General features: G+C 39.7%; 1 protein-coding gene and 1 long non-coding RNA gene across 6 annotated transcripts in view; one reads left to right on the top strand and one right to left on the bottom strand.

Moving 5' to 3' along the window:
- Nucleotides 1-10864, bottom strand: part of CENPE (centromere protein E) — an 85905-nt gene extending 75041 nt beyond the window's left edge. For 4 of the 5 annotated variants that reach the window (XM_025983832.2, XM_072755544.1, XM_072755545.1 and 1 more), the window contains exons 1-4: nt 10495-10670; nt 1768-1859; nt 321-410; nt 90-208 (exon numbers count right to left, since the gene is read on the bottom strand). In XM_025983832.2, the coding sequence (XP_025839617.2) occupies nt 90-208; nt 321-410; nt 1768-1859; nt 10495-10550 (357 nt within the window). In that variant the 5' untranslated portion in view covers nt 10551-10670. Of the gene's footprint in view, nt 1-89; nt 209-320; nt 411-1767; nt 1860-10494 lie in introns of all 5 variants that reach the window. The other variant, XM_072755547.1, reaches the window with a different exon arrangement.
- Nucleotides 10865-11091: 227 nt separating this feature from the next.
- On the top strand, nt 11092-16614 carry LOC112908372 (uncharacterized). The gene is made up of 4 exons (XR_003232913.2): nt 11092-11179; nt 11730-11880; nt 15454-15531; nt 16407-16614. It is a non-coding gene; the product is annotated as an uncharacterized lncRNA (long non-coding RNA).
- The last annotated feature ends 971 nt before the right edge of the window (nt 16615-17585 follow it).

The following is a 17585-nucleotide window of genomic DNA, read 5'->3' as shown; positions in this document are numbered from 1 at the left end:
TTTCATCATTACAAGATAATACTAAGGTTATGTGATCCTACTATTATTACTTTTATCTGTATGTACTAGAAGTTTAGCTGGGTATTTACCTTTTTAATTTTTTGAAAAATGTCATGAATTGCCCTGGGTATTACTCCCAAATAATCCTGTGAACCCATCATCGTGTATGTTTTTCCTGAAGCAGTCTGCCCATAGGCAAATATGGTACCTGTAAAAACAAATCACACACGTGTAAAACTAAAAATGAATCTACAGGGTGTAAAACTATCAATACTTGAACACAGAACTGATACGCAAATATTTCTACAGTGAATACACACCATTGTAGCCTTGTATGGCAGAATCTATGATTGGGACCGCTATTTCTTCATACACATGTTTAGTAGTTTCATTACTGTGAAAAACACGATCTAAAAAAAAAAAAAAAAAAAAAGACAAACCACACACATATACACAAAAGTTAAATCAAACAAATCAACTTTGTTGTCTTGCTTAGTAGTTGTCCAAAGAAATAAAATTGTCAGGATATGGTAAGATATTTAGGACACAATATTCTCTTCACCTTATTTGTTGTTCATACTTCTTTAATAGTTATGTTAATGCTCGAAAAACAGTCCTTTACCAGAAATTATTTTTCTCTTCCATATATCTTTGATCTAAAACCTTTTATGATGGCTTTCTAGTTTAATGCTAGTCGAACAGCCTAACCATTCTTACTCCTGCAGTTGAGAGGACCTCACTGTTGCCCTGAGGTGCCTAAGTGGTAGCATGCTAGTGTGGCTGGATTTGGAGTCTGACTCTTCCATATGCTGGTTGTGTGACTGCAGGCCTGTTTCCGTTCCTCACTGAAATGGAAAGGTACTGGTCATATAAGCTTGTCTGGAGGACTCATGAGTTAATATGCATGCATGTTTAGAACGGTGTCTGGCACACTCTCAGCACATATCCATATTAAATCAACACACAAATCAGCTTAGTCAACCTTCAGTGTCTCCATGTTTATCCTAGCTAGCTTTCATGCATCCTGCAGGTCCCAGGTCGGTGGTACCCTTTTAGACACCTAGGCTAGTTAGATTTACCATAAACTCTCACAGAGCTTATGTCAACACAAGGCTAATTACTTGTTTAAAGCCTTTCTCTCACCATATGGTAAGTTCCACATAAGACAGGGTAGGCCTCTGCTGTATTCCAGCAAAGAAGGAATATCTTTACTATTTATTCTTTATGGGATTTTCTTAAAAATAATTCCTTAAAAATAATTACAGAAAGTATATACTATGCTGAAAGAAGAACGCCTGGGTGGCTCAGCAGTTGAGCGTCTGCCTTTGGCTCAGGGTGAGATCCTGGGGTCCTGGGATTAAGTCCCACATTGGGCTTCCTGAATGGAGCCTGCTTCTCCTTCTGCCTATGTCTCTGCATCTCTCATGAATAAATAAAATCTTAAAAAATAAACAAACTGAAAGATCTTAAAGATGATTTGACATTAAGCAACATGGTTTACACTTATGGGGTTTTATGACACTAACGAATAAGAGAAAAAATGTTAGTTTGAACCATAAGACACTCTGATATAATTGCATTTTAAGTATCAATTTATTATCTTACATATCACACAAGATGGATGAACAATTTTTTAAAGTTTCCACTGAAGCAGTTTATAGAAGGTTTAGTCTGATCTTTAATGCCAAGTCCAGGAATATAAAAGGCTTTTATATTCCTAATAGGAAAAGGATGACAGATTAACTTTTGATGCTATTATAAGCCTACCAAAATTGAAGGATTTACTGCCATCAACTTGATAAATGGCATTATTGTCAGTTTTCCAGTAAACTTGGGTATCTCCTCCAAGAGCTTCTTCTCTGAAAGAATAAAAACATTGCACTTTAGTAAAACTGGTCATAGAAGTCATATTATAGGGGACAGGTAAAAGATTCCCAACTTCTGAAGATTATTTTAAAAGACAGTATTGGCTTATGCTATGTATAAAAGAAATATGGAAAATGTGACTTTGAGGGGTCAATACTTGTAAGTGGGAATTAGTAACCTCCTGCCTTCTCATGGGAATTTCTTTGTGAAGTTCTTGATTTCCACCTTCCTACCCAGTACTGGTTGCTGAAAAGATACATTCAAATGCAACTCTGATTATATCCCTCTTGCTCAAAACTTTAAGAAAACATCTGAAGTTCTTACCATGGCACACTAGATTTGGATCATGTTTATTTCTCTCTTCAATGTTATCTTGTTCTAAATTCCGATATATAGCTACCTCCATACAGCCACCTGAAGATCCCTTTCAAAATAAGAAATGCAGCCCCTCTGTGTCTGGAATACCCTGACTTACCTTTCCATTAAGTAACTGTTCTTTCATTCATGGAAAGTGTCAGGACTTCCTGACACCAGCTCTGTCCCTGGTGTCATCTCAGAGGCATTAATGACTCCTCTAGCCACCATAATGCTTGTTATCATGTATTGTAATGGTTTTTTATGTAACTGTCTTCTGATGCGTTACATGATAAGCCCTTTAAAAATAGGAAATTCCTGAAAATTGGACATCCACATGCAGAAGAATGAAACTAGACCACTCTCTTTCACCATACACAAAGATAAACTCAAAATGGATGAAAGATCTAAATGTGAGACAAGATTCCATCAAAATCCTAGAGGAGAACACAGGCAACACCCTTTTTGAACTTGGCCACAGTAACTTCTTGCAAGATACATCTATGAAGGCAAGGGAAACAAAAGCAAAAATGAATTATTGGGACTTGAGCAAGATAAAAAGCTTCTGCACAGCAAAAGAAACAGTCAACAAAGCTAAAAGACAACCTACAGAATGGGAGAAGATATTTGCAAATGACATATCAGATAAAGGGATAGTTTCCAAGATCTATAAAGAACTTATTAAACTCAACAGCAAAGAAACAAACAATCCAATCATGAAATGGGCAAAAGACATGAACAGAAATCTCACAGAGGAAGACATGGACATGGCCAACAAGCACATGAGAAAATGCTCCGCATCACTTGCCATCAGGGAAATACAAATCAAAACCACAATGAGATACCACCTCACACCAGTGAGAATGGGAAAATTAACAAGACAGGAAACCACAAATGTTGGAGAGGATGTGGAGAAAGGGGAACCCTCTTGCACTGTTGGTGGGAATGTGAACTGGGCAGCCACTCTGGAAAACTGTGTGGAGGTTGCTCAAAGAGTTAAAAATAGATCTGCCCTATGACCCAGCAATTGCACTGCTGGGGATTTACCCCAAAGATACAGATGCAATGAAACGCCGGGACACCTGCACCCCAATGTCCACAATAGCCAAACTGTGGAAGGAGCCTCGGTGTCCATCGAAAGATGAATGGATAAAGAAGCTGTGGTCTATGTATACAATGGAATATTACTCAGCCATTAGGAATGACAAATACCCACCATTTGCTTCGACGTGGATGGAACTGGAGGGTATTATGCTGAGTGAAATATGTAAATCGGAGAAGGACAAACATTATATGTTCTCATTCATTTGGGGAATATAAAAAGTAGTGAAAGGGAATAAAGGGGAAAGGAGAAAAAATGAGTGGAAATATCAGAAAGGGAGACAGAACATGAGAGACTCCTAACTCTGGGAAACGAACTAGGGGTGGTGGAAGTGGAGGTGGATGGGGTGTGGGGGTGACTGGGTGACAGGTACTGAGGGGGGCACTTGATGGGATGAGCACTGGGTGTTATTCTATATGTTGGCAAATTGAACATCAATAAAAAATAAATTTATAAAAAAATAGGAAATTCTTGATTTTGATACTGTCATTTATTAAACACCTGGTAATATTTAGCAATTATTTCTTAAACGCAAAATACGCTAGTATTCTGGAGTGAAGGCAAAGACTTCATTTCTTCCCCTTCTGGGTTCTTCTCTACAGCATTTATTACTCCTATAATGTTATGTCAACTTAACAGTCTGTATTTTTTTTCACTCTGAAAAGTTGGGGAAAATTTGACCCACTGATGCTTAAAACAACAGGTATGGAGTAAGAGACTCCTGCCAGGATCACGAGATGGGAAACAAACCATCCTCCGTGGCTATTTCTCTAGATTGGGTACTGCAAAGTTGAGTATTTTCCCCTTGAAAAACTTTCCTAGTGTTTTCCATGGGTTAAAAAACAGTTCTTCAGGGCAAGGTTAAAATAAGGTATGACCTTCGTGGTAAGGCATGGTCTGGTCAGTTCCCAAGGACTTCCCCTTGGGGTGCTTTTTAACCCACTGGAAACAATTTGGATTACAAAATTTAAGGAAGGACTGATCTTCTGGAGCACTGCATGGCTTCATTGGGATTTATCAGCTCTTCTGCAGAGAACAGGGCTCTACATCAGGACCCCCACCTAAGGGCCTCTAGCAGAATGTGTGTTTGCCTGAACCTGCTGGCTGGTAAACTCCCTCCTGACACTGGATAGTTATCTAAGTAGGCCTCAGAATAAACCTACTGGTTTGCTGGAGGAAACGCAGGCCCTCCCTAGTAAAGGGGATGCGGACACTGTCTGTTTCTCCCAAAAGATACAGGCTACTCTAGCTATACACGAGGAGCTTCTCCTTTATTCATTTCCCAGGTTAATGGTTATAATTAGAGCCATCTAATTAGTCTCTCTCAGGACAGGGACTTTAAGGAATATTCCCAAGCAGTTGCTGAAACTGTTTCAGGGGAAATTCCCTGTCTTCTCCAGACTGACATCCACTGCCTCATTCCACTCATTGGGGAAGAACATGAAATTGGCTCATCTGTCCAAGTGGATGAGCTTTAGAACAGTGAATCCTTTTTCTCAGTCTTCTGGCTGCACTTTGCCTCCGCCCCCCACCCTCCTCCTGTGTCTGCACCATCTTGGGTGCTGCTTGCATACTCCGCTCACTTCAGATTTCCCCACCAGTGTCTCAGGCAAAAATTGACAAATGGGGAGCAAAGGGGCTTTTAAAAAGTAGACCCAGGTGAAACCCATTCAGTATTTAAAGTTTGTTGGTTTAAGATAGACGTGTAACATTTATTCTATCTAGGTTTTGCTAAAGGTCAAATAAACTTGGGTTATCTGTTGCCATTTGTTAGCACAAAGATGACTGAAAATGGTTTATCTTCTGTCTCGGTTTTAATAGGTAATTGTTAAGATAGTTTTCAAAGTTTTGTTTGGATGGTAACTGAGACTGAATTCATTGTGGATATTCAGATCTTTTCCAAATAGGATATAATGCTAATGCATCAAGTACTAAATATATTTGTGCTTTTGACTTCTTACTGCAGAGAAACTAAGAATACTCGAATCTGTTTGTAAACATGTTTTGCCCTTCATCATAAATTTGCTACCTAAAGTTCTTGTATAACAGTTCACAATTGGTTACTACTTAGCTTTCAATGGAGGCTATAAGGTTTCTAAGAGTGAAAGATTCTGCTAAATGTAATTAAGACTCATGAAGAATAAGGAAACCTCTGTATATAAAAAGGTTGGTGAGACATAAAAAAGATCTAAGAATGGGAATGCATTTTATTAAAGGTAAAAGAAGGTAATTTTGTCCTAAATGAGATTGGTTGTTTAAAAAGAAATGGCTTGGTACAAAAATCTGCATGCAAAAGAAAGTTGTACAGTTTTGTGAAGGGAAATCCTTGAAAAAGAATTTTAGATGTGGTCAGAACGGACTAAGATTGATGATGAATGAATTTTTTTTAAAGTACACAGGAATAAGACTAAAATTAGTTTGCTTTCTCTCTGTTCGAAAAGACAACTTTTCTTGAATTGCTGGTTACTCTAGAGAATAAAATAAAGTTTTCTCTTTGCCTACCCAGAAAAAAGTTTCTAGGTTTTGCCTTTATCAGGTCTCTAACATCCCTAATCCTATTTAGGCATGTGCTTTAAAACTTTCTAAGGTTTTTTTTTTTTTTTTTTTTTTTTTAAATTAATTTTTATTGGTGTTCAATTTACCAACATACAGAAAAACACCCAGTGCTCATCCCGTCAAGTGTCCACCTCAGTGCCCGTCACCCATTCCCCTCCAACACCCGCCCTCCTCCCCCCTTCCACCACCCCTAGTTCGTTTCCCCGAGTTAGGAGTCTTTATGTTCTGTCTCCCTTCCTGATATTTCCCAACATTTCTTCTCCCTTCCTTTATATCCACTTTCTAAGGTTTTAAGGAATGTCTCAAGATTTAATTGGAAATGGAGTCTTTTTGACTCCGTAGGACTTTTATTTAGTATGTTAAGTTACTCTGAAAGTACTGTTGAACAAATGATACACCTTAGGTTACGTTTGGGTAAGTACTATAACTATTCAAGAGATAATATGCAACATCTGAAGTTTTAGTATGTTTTAATATAAGGTCATCAAGTGATATTTTGATCATTGAAATAACATTAGATTCCATTTCTAAGTTTTTGTCATTTATAATTGTTATCTCTTGTAAGATGAATTCCATTTTCAAGGAGGTTCATACAAGGGATCGTTAGGACAAATATAGGTTTTAATTTCTTTAAAATCAAAACTGAAATGGGTAATAATTTCCAGAACTAAAATTGCATTCAAATTAAACAAGAATAGTAACATGGAAATAAATAAACCAAAAGGATGATTATAGTTTTGTGACTCCTTGTTTGATCCACTACTGGTTCTGTTTACTCTCCCAGGTTAAAACTTTCTCTTAAGATACCTGATTTACAGAAATATGAAGTATTCATTCGTAAATAAAATAAAGCATTAACTTTTCTCCCTACTTGAACCCTCTGAAATTCAAAAGGTGTCTTAGTAATAAGCATTCTTCCATGGCAATCATAGTTATTTGCATACGTTCTATTCTTTTAACAGGACACCATTGGAAATAATTGGTTATTTTACCAAGGCTTTGACTAAAATGTCATATTTGAGAGACCTGCATAGACTCAGATATGACCAAACAGCTTTAAGGAACGAAAGTCGACTTCGTGAAACCTGGAGCAATAAAGCCCCTTGGAAATGCTGGCCTGATACCTTGCTTAAGGAGCTAAGCTCCCCACAGCCTCACCAAGTGAGTAAAGAATGTCACTCACTGGCAGGTGCAGGAGATACTTCGGGGACCTTGTGAAGAAGAACCTGCCCAAAACTACAGGTATTGCAGGCATGTCTGATGGCAAGTACTTGGCCTGGCTACTGGCCTGTAGAGGCCACTCAAAGTTCAACCTGGAGATTCCTTACAAAAAGTTCCAGCAAAGCAGATTCTAAAAGACCTATGTGATCAAATCATTATTCTTGCTGAGCTTATGTAAATAATTAGGCCCAGTTTATTAAAACTGGACTTGTTTTGTAGACAGGTCATTCCTGACTTGGCTACCACTGATTAAGAAGTGAGGATTATAGAAACTTTCAAAATCACATCTTTGCGGATGTTAAATTGTAGCTGATCTTTAAATGAATGTCGTTTGCCTAGCTAGACTTCTTGAGGTAAACTTCAGAGAAATAGCTTTTTTATTTCTACATAATAGCGCATGTACAAGATACTCTATGCTTTTTATCCTATGGGGATAATTAACTAGACCGCATGGGTCTGATTATTAAAGCAACAAAAAAATGGAATTCCCCAGCAACTGTATATACAACTAGCACTTTGACCATTCTGTATGGCTGGGATGACAAAATTGCTCCTTTAAAGCCAGAGCGTACTCTACTGCATGGGGTGAACTATGGACTCGTAAAGATAATGGATGACCCTACTTTTTGATTGGATTGGATGATGTACATGGGGATGCCCATATCTCTTGAGACAAGTTTTCTCCCACTTGTTAGTGATTCCTTTTAATTATAATACTGTTCAGGCTAGACCTCAAACCAAGAGGGCTTCTTGATGGTTTTATCCTTTAGTCATATTTATCCTAGAAGCCACCTCTAAGGTATAATTGTAAACAAGCATAGCCAAGCATACCTTGGGTCTCATGGTAAAAAGAACCTCAGGGCACACTATGGGACAGTAGGACTGCTAGAAGGACTGCAATATAAAATAAACAAAAAATATGCTTGCTGGACAGGACTCTAAATGGTACTTCCCAGGCACTGGATACACTCAACCAATAATTAAATGAAGTCAGAGGACTTCTCAAGGACCGCACCATTAGGGACTATTGCTACATCATTTGGGGTAGGAGGAGTATCCTCACGTGTGTTGTTTCAACATTTCGATTAACTCCTACAAGGTGTTCAATTAATAGTGGACATCTGTGATCAATTAAAAGGATAAAAGGTACCATGATCTATTCAAAAAGATTGGTAATTGAAAATCTTATGTTAGTAATCATAATTTAGAACCTAATACTTGTTTTATGTGTATCCTTTTGCATTAACTCCCACGAAGTTTGCTTTTTAATAGTGTAATAGGTGTGGGGGCCATGATGAAATTTTATGACTCAACCAAAGCCTTACTACTCAGCTTCAAGCTGCTTCTCTGCAATACAGGCCCCCCACTCCATACGTATAAAACCTACCATTCAAGCCAATTGTATATGTATAGCCTGCAGTGAGGCTACTATCAATGAAACTTTATACCTCCCATTGCCAACTAATGAATCTCATCTGCCCATCTGCCAAGAGAATGGACTTTGTTTTGCCCTGATATGGCCTATTACACGGTTCCTAAACAATTCTTGGGATTCCCTGCTGTAGGCAAACAGGGATTAGGCATCATCACTCTTGCTTCCCCCACAGCAGCCCATTACCAAGGAGAAATGCCTCATCTACCTACCCCCCCCACCCCCCACCCCCCGCCACGATGATTACGTGGTTCTCATATCAAACAGGGAAACGGCGGCTTTAGCTCTCTCCCTCGTGACTCTCCCAGCAGTAGGAAAAGTCTTACATCCTAAGATCCAACAAACTGCTTACTCAGCAGAACCCTGAATGACGGGTCTCAAACGTTAGATGCCCTAAATCAAGAACTAAGTGAGGTCAGGGCAAGACTCCAGAGAATCAGACCACTACTGATTACTTACTACTTCAACATCACTTAGGTTGTAAAGGGTTTCTCCACATGTGCTGTTTTAATATAACTGACAATTCTCATAAGCTCTCACAATTAATACATGACATTCAGGCTCAACTGGACAAAATCAGTCTCTCCAGGATTATTCGATTGGTTTGGAAACTGGGGCAATATTTGATTGGTTTGGAAACCAGGGTCAATATTTCAGTGATTTTTTTTCTTCTTCATAGAAATAATTGTTAATTTTCTTTTTCTCTGTTTGCTGGTGCTTATGTCCCTTCATGCCTTCCAACATCTCTTGGGAGCCATACCATGGACCTCCTGACCAACCCCTGAGAATACTCTGCTGTCCCACCTCACACCACCCCTTTTCAGCCTGGAGCAGCCAGACTGGTCGTCGTCCAGTTCCCTAATGGTAGTTAGGATTACTCTTCCAGGGGGAGGAAGACGAAGGAACGAGTTAGGAGCAGATGGGGAAAGATAAGGGAAAGGTCCAGAGTCAGGCTTCCAGCAATCTGTGGCCTCCCATAGACCCTGAAAGGCCCCAGGAGTCAGGCTCCTACACATCCCAAGGAAACAGAAATGAACAAAACAAATAAACCGGGCTCCTTAGCTCCAAAATATTAGGGAGTATTCCCCTTTAATGGCTACTAAGTACTCCCAGAAATCCCAGATGTAGAGAAATCTTATGGAGGGCGTATTAACCAGAGAGAGGGGAACGCCTTGTTTGTGCTCAGGATATTTACAGAGAAACATTTTGTTGGTTACAGGTCCCCCATGTTTGTTCTAAATATAGATACATTTACAAATCCACTCTGATGCTGACAAGAAATTTACCAAGTTTCTGGGACAGTTTCTTATAAAAGACAGACAGACCACCAAAGCCCTCAGCGGCAACCCTGCCGGGCCCCCTGTCGCTGCTCCCTCTGCTTAGTACATTTCCACCTAGCGCTTCGCTCACTCTGTCCTCTGCGAGATTCATTCTCGGACTCCGTGGGACGAGAACCAAGCTCTCCCGCAGCAGCAGTGTCTGCTTAGTGCCGTACAACTATACTTTTTAAAAAGTCCGTATTGATAGAGATCCGCCAACGCTGCGAATGTTGCATTCAGTGACTTACGTCTTGAGCGCCTAGGGATACAAGGCAACAAGACAGGCTAGTCCTTGCTCTCAGGGAATATACAGAGAAGCGGCAGAGGCAGTTAGGTGCAGTTAGGTGCAGTTAGGCAAAACGACCACCCCCGAGGAGTGCCGGTAACAACCGTCCGACCGGGCTTCCCGGGGCCGGGCGGGGAGGCGCGGACAGGCCGAGTCAGTGCAGCGCCGGCGGCGTGGAGGTCCTACGCGGGAGCCAGCCTGAGTTGTACGGTTAGGCGATTACAGCTGGAACGTGTCTCCTCCTCCTCCTCCTCCGGTCCTTCCCCGTCGCCTACACAGAGGGGACACCGTGGCACAGAGCCAGTAAGCGGCCGAGATCCTAAGCAGCGGGGCCCTGCTCTCGGCCTGGCCTACCTACCTGTCGTTGAGCGGACGGACCCGCACGCACACCGCGACAGCCCCTTCCTCCGCCATCCCGCCAAGGCTGACTCCAAACCAACTGGCGCAGAAGCTCAACCTCCCCCGCTTCAGAGCGCACGGGCCGCCCCGCCTTTAATTTTAAAATTTCCGAAACGCCGCGTCTGATTGCGTCGCGGCCTCATGACGTCATGGGTTGTTCCACTGCGCGCGGTGCGGGGGGCGCGAGGCCGGCGGCGCGTCTGTGGGTCAAGGGTGGGGGGGTCGGGTAGGAAGCCGCGGAGAGGGATGCGGGAGGCCCGCGGAGCGCGCTCCTCCGGCGGGGCAGGGGCAGCTGTTTCCCGCTAAAAGCCCCTGAAGTGCAGGCCGCCGTTTACGAACTCCTCCTCCACCTCACCCTAAAAGTATTTGCGATCCGTAGGACAAATAAGGCAGAGAATTTTTTCACCAATAGGTGTTAAGTCCTTTAAAGAATCCACTTTTTTTTTTTTAAATTAAAAACCCCTCGAACGACAAGAACTGAAGTCCCTGCACTGCCCTGAAACCTCAGAATCTTGTGCTCCTTAGAAACTGAGTTTTGGGTTTTCCTTTTTCTTTGAACTCCTGTTGCCATTGGCTGTGAGCTCCTACGAGGTTGTTTTAGAAAAAAGGAATCATGGAAGAGTGGAAAAACTATGAGGAGTGAGGTGAGCTTTTACTAGGAAAAAGTGGGAAAATAACTCTAAGGCTTTCCCAGAAATAGTGCTGTTTGTATTTTTTTAAAAATATGTATCATAGTAAAGTGTTAACATTTTCCTTAGGAAGCATTTCATTCCCTTTCTTGATTTAAGGCGCTTCGGGAATTAATTCCCTTTCCCTCACCGAAAATATGATCTGCAGTTAATAATTGCTTATTATTTGGAGGGGTAGAAAATTCTGGCGGTTTAATAAAACTTTTGGAAGGTAATTTGGCAATATCAAAAAACTTCAAAAATAAAAATAAAACACTGAAGGCACATGTGCCTTTTATGCAGAAATTCTGCTTTTAAGAATTTATTTGTACCCGTATTTGAAGGACTGTGCAAGGATATAATGTATATAGGTTGCCTCATTGTTTATAATAGCAAATGGCTAAAAACATTAAATGCCTGTAAATAATAAATATGAGACTAGTTAAATGGATGGCGTTTTATCGATACAATGAAATGCTATGTAGCCAGTACAAAGAATGGTACAGTTCTTTTTTTATTTATATAGTCATACAGAGAGAGGGGCAGAGACACAGGCAGCGGGAGAAGCAGGCTCCATGCACCGGGAGCCCGACGTGGGATTCGATCCCGGGTCTCCAGGATCACGCCCTGGGCCAAAGGCAGGCGCCAAACCGCTGCGCCACCCACGGATCCCAATGGTATCGTTCTTAATGTGAACTTTAGAAAGCCTTGCAGGGTGTTTCCTTTGAAAGAAACCCAAGGTGTGGAATTGTGTGCAGGATGGGATCCTAGTTGATATTTCAAAAGATATTTATGTCTGGATATGCATACATAGTTTCTGAAAAGATAGAATATACCTGATTTCCTTGGAGAGGGAAGGCTGAGTGAGATAACGGATCTATCTTCCTTTGTATAATTCATTATTAATCATTACTAGCATTCTTAATATTTCAGCCATGCAAATATTAAGTAGTTTCTTTCAACTTGAGTAAACTAGCTAATAGAAAAAAAAACCCAGCAAGTCACAATGAGTTTAATCATTCAAGATTTGTTTAACCAGATGCGAGCTAGTATAGACTACTCTCTCTTGTGGCTATATTGTGATGGTACTTGGCTGTACCTAATAAGACAGAGTTAAGCAAAGTATATTTTAACTGATTTTAAAAAAATAGTAGTGAAATACAGCACATATTTAGCTGAAGGGAAGGAGCCTGTAAAAAAGGAAGAAGGAACATGCAATTAATGAGAGAAAAATCTCTGACAGCACAAAGGGAGTTGGTTCAAAAGCACAACAAGCAAAAGAGGATTTGCCTTTCATAGTTGTGATTGTTGCCATGGTAGTCTCTGTTGTCATCATTGTAGCAGCTAACATTTATTGAGATTTACTATGTGCCAGGTGCTCTGTTATATGCTCCGCGTGCATTTTTTTTCGTTTAATTTTCCATATATATTCATTGGGAAATACTCATTGAGCACCTACTGTGCCAGATGTAGCTATTATTCTCTTAGGGGAGATGGATAATGCCCTATATATACCGTGGTAATGAGTATCAAGAAGAAAAGTTAACAGCAGATCAGAGGAAAGAGAATGAGAAGGTGGGCTGGAGGTGCTAGTTTCTCATGCAACACATATGTGGGAAGAAGCAGACAATAACACATAAGTAAACTAACTTTTGATAAGAAGAGGCACCATATTGGATGGGATGCTCAAGAAAGGCCAACAGTGGGGACTTTGGAGGTGAGACCTATATGATAAGAATTAGCCATGCTTGGGAGGGTAGGGTACCTCTTTTACCTGTCCCAGACAGAGAGACAAGTAGGTCAGGGAACTCAAGGCTTGTACAGTTTGTCTTGTACATGTCTGAGGCAGGGAAAGAGGGCCCCTGTGGCTGAAACATTTTGGGCAATGGTGAGAGATAGGTGAGGGCCAGCCAGGTCCTGTGGGGCCTTGTGGGCTGTGATAAAATGTTTGGCTGTTATTCCAATGGTGAAGGGAAGTCCATGGAAGGTTTTAAGCCAGGAGGTAAAAAGAGATTCACTAATTTCTTTTCAATAGATAATTTATTTTCTATAGATACAGAATAGAAAAGAAAAACAAGATTTTCTTTTCTATTTAACTATGAAAATAGAAGCAACCAAAAGAAACTTTACACTGACTCCTGCCAACCTGGTTACACACCTACTTGTATGTGCCCATTTCCAGATTGTAACTAGGTCGACAACTGTCTCTCCTCCACTCTGAAAACTTCTTCACATTTATATTAGATCCTGGCCCTCCGGCTTTTCTGTCTGATGTCGTCATTTCCTCTTCTCTAATAAACTAGTTGTTAGCAAATATATGTCATAATTTCTTTCACTTGGACATTTAATAAGATATATTGCAAACTTAAAATGTCTAATACCAAATTTGTGATCTTCCTCTCAAAACTTAGTGGATCTGCAGTTTTCCACATCTCAGTTGATGGCAAGTCCACCCTTCCAGTTACCTAGACCACAAAGGTCTAATTTATTTTCTCTTAGTCTATATTCGGTGTGCCTGAAAATTTTGTTGGGGCTACCTTGAGCATTTTCTAGAATATGACCTTTTATCACAACTTCTGCTACCTATCTAGTCCAAAATACCCTTATCTCTCACCGAGCTCATCTCCATGCTTCTACCTTTGCCCACCAGTACTGCTAGTATCTTCACAACACAATTTCAGTGATCGTTTAAAAGTATGTTAGGTCATGCTAATTCTCTCTTAAGACTCCCAGTGCCACCCCCAACCTTGTTTTTTCTCAGAATAAGATTCACAGTCTCAGCTGTTGCTATGACATGATATCATCCCTTGTAATCCCTGTGGCCTTACCCTCTACCACTCTCTTTTTGCTGTTTCTACTACAGCCACAATGGTCTCTTGACAGTTTCTTGAATACTAGACAGATGCTTTCTGAAGGCCTTTGCACTGGCTGTTCTCTGCCTGGTAGGGTCTTACCCTAGATATCCATGTTTTCCCTCTTCCATTTAAATCCACTATCTGCTCAGATGTCACCTTCTCAGAACTCTCTTCCTAGAAAATATCAACTGTCTTATATATGACTTCTCTTTCTTTACTCTTCTTTTAAAGATTACTTATAACTTCCAGAAATTATATGTATATATCAATTTATGTGTATTGTTTGTCTCCTATTAGAGTGTCAGCTCTATGAGGTTAGCAACTTCTTTTTGCTTATACCTTAGGCCGTGCACCTAGTAAGAGATTTGGAGTCTAGTAAACATTCAATTACAAAATTGCTTATTCAATTATTTAGTAAGTGCTTTTTAACATAATTTCTTGAAGGTTACACAGAGGACCACTAATCTTCTTTGGTGGGGAGGAGTGTGTTAGAAAATAGATCTACCTTTCATTGTATACTCTTTCATAATCATTAATATCTTAATTAGTAAATGTTAATTATTTCCCTCAACTTTAAGAAATTAGTTAATAGGTAAAAACTGTATGTAAAATAGTCTAGTCATTCAGGATTGGTTTTGGTTGACTAGTATAGACAACTTTAAATTATGAAGATACTAGGCTGTATCTAATATAAAATACAGTGAAGGAAGCTATGTTTTAATGAGTGGTCAGGTAAGGCAAAGAGATTTGTTCAAAGATAAACTGAAGCATATTAAGTTTTAAGAATTTGTTTGAGAAAAAATTGATTCAAATTGGGCAAAAAATTGGGGACGCCTGGGTGGCTCAGGGGTTGAGTGCTTTCGGCTCAGGGCATGATCCCAGGACCCGGGATCGAGTCCCACATGGTCTCCCTGCATGGAGCCTGCTTCTCCCTCTGCCTATGTGTGTCTCTGCCTCTCTCTCTGTGTCTCTCTCATGAATAAATAAATAAATCTTAAAAACAACAACAACAAATTGGGCAAAAAATTGAATTCAAATTGAATTCAAATCGATTCAAATTGATTCTATCTCTCCAATCTAATAGATAGAAAGGAGCCCTGAGGACCTGTACAAAATGAGACTTTTATAGGAGGAAGGGAATGGGAAGAAGGAAGTCATACTAGGCAAAACAAAACAAAACAGGTTAGTTATTGAAAAGTTACTTTCCTTTAGGAGATAGGAGTGGTTAACCAGATTACCTAACTAGCGCTGATTAGGTGATTCCTGATTGATTGGTTTAAGATTCTATTTCTGGGAGAACTGAAAAAGTAATTAAATCTCAGTTTGATGATGTGAGGCTTGGCATAAATAACTTCATTTGGAGCCTGTTTTTTGGTTTGTTTATTTGTTTAACAGATTGAACAACTTGTCTGAAGTTATGGAACTTCAGGAGAGAGTGGTTTAAGATTTGGATGCATAACCTTTCTCTAAAAGGTACTTAAAACATTTATTGATTAATTTTTTTTCTTACCTGGAAGATTAGTACATGCACATGATGAAAAATTATAAGTAGTAAATGAAGAATCACAGTGAAAAATAAATCTTTTTGGCCCATCTGGTCCCCAGGGTACCATTGTCACCCCAAAGGTAATTTTGCCATTTCCTAGAGTGTTATCCTCAAATTAATCTATAGATGTACACATAAATATCTTTTCCTATATTACATATCTTTTAACAAAAATACCTGTTGTACATGCTGTAGTGCACTTTGCTTAAAATGTGATCTTTACCTAAATATTTTCATTCAGTTTAAGACGGTAAAGTGAATTTTTGAGGCATGTTAGTTGTGTATTTTTCCATGTTGTTGAAATTACTGTTTCTCCCCCCAAACTGTGTTTATTTCTGCTGAAGCTGCAGAGGGCACTGTACACCTTCCAAAAGCATGGCATAGCCTGAAAGAGTGTTTTGCAGTTCTTGAATATGGAGCAAACTTTAGGATTCAGAGAAGCCCCTGATAATTAAAAATAAGCATCAATTCAAATTGTTCTCCTCTACTCACTTATTTTATGCATTTGGTATAAAATTAATTACAATATATAGTTATACCATTACCTTCAACAGGAATGCTTTTTCTTTAATAGACACAATGTTTAATTCCCAAAGCACAAGTCTTATCTTTAATTTTGGTATAACTATTTGCAGTGATCACAAGCATAGTACCCTTTTCCTTTTAATCATGGTTACGTAGGATTTGGATGGCATCTTGGAAACGGCAATGACCTGGGTCAGTCCAGCTTCACTGTTTATAATCTCTGCAACAGTACCAGAAAATCATTCATCTATGTGATTTACCATTTTCTCCTCCACAGAATGAAGAAATTGGCTGAGAGAATTTCTAGTATTCCTGTCAGCACTAGTAAGTCCATGACATCTTCATAAAAAGAGAAACTTGTTAAAATTGAGTTTGGATATGTGTCAGAACAGGAATGAGGGAGCAGGATAAGCTTGCAGAGAATATCCCCGGTGGTCATGGTGCTGCAGAGATGTATATAATAGTTCACCAAAATCGTTCGTCTTCTTTCTGGCCAGAAAGCAAGCTTTGCACTTAAAGCTGTTACTTCTAGGCCCAGAGAATAAGAACTTCATGGGTGCATGGTGTCCATTTGGTCAGTGAGCCTTCTCTTTCCCTCACTAATGATTCCAAACTTCCCTCACCCTCCGCATGCCTGGGTCCCATCTTCATCCTTACTGAGAGACCAGGTCGCCAGGCAGGATGTCTCACCTCCCAGCTCTCCTACCCTTCAGACTGTGCTCCAGCTGACCTATATCCTGCCAATTCTATTTTCACACACTTCCAGAGAATGAGGTGTTTGTCATGTCTGAGGCAGATTCTTTTGTGTATGCCCTGATTCCATCCTCTGCAGTCTCCTTCAGGACCTTGCATCAGGAATTATTCTCTATTTTAGAAAAAAGGCTATAAAATAACAAAAGGAAGAATCATCCATCAGTCTACTACTCTAAAAAAATTGTCTAAAGTTGTCAAGTGAATGTTCCTTGTCTCCCATCTTCCTTAAGGTGATGAACGTCGTTTCTTTCTGACCTTTTCTTGAATATGTGCAAAAACCTATTTGGAGAAGTAGCCATATTTGTATTTTCATAATGGAATCATTCTGTACTTACTGATATGCAATTTGCTTTTTATGCTAACAAATCAATGTGTAGATCTGTCTTTTTTTTTGACTGGCTGTCTAATAATCAATTGTATCGTTATATTGTAGTTTATTCAGCCATTCCTTTATATGGACTTTTAGATTGTTGCCACCATTTTAATATAGCTTATAACACAAAAATCCATCTGTGTACACTTTTACAGGCTCTTGCCCTTATTTTCATAGAATAGATTGCTGGAAGTTAAAATATTGACCCAAATAATACACTTATTTTGAATTATAACAAATATTACCAAATTACTTTCTAAATAACTTGTACCAGTTATACTACAAGCAAGAGTATGTGAGTGTCTGCTTCCCCATTCATCACTATTCCTT

Source organism: Vulpes vulpes, chromosome 4 (assembly GCF_048418805.1).
Source record: "Vulpes vulpes isolate BD-2025 chromosome 4, VulVul3, whole genome shotgun sequence".
In the NCBI taxonomy this organism is placed as follows: Eukaryota; Metazoa; Chordata; class Mammalia; order Carnivora; family Canidae; genus Vulpes; species Vulpes vulpes.
Note: the sequence above shows the minus strand (reverse complement) of the source record. Positions and strands in the feature narration are given on the sequence as shown.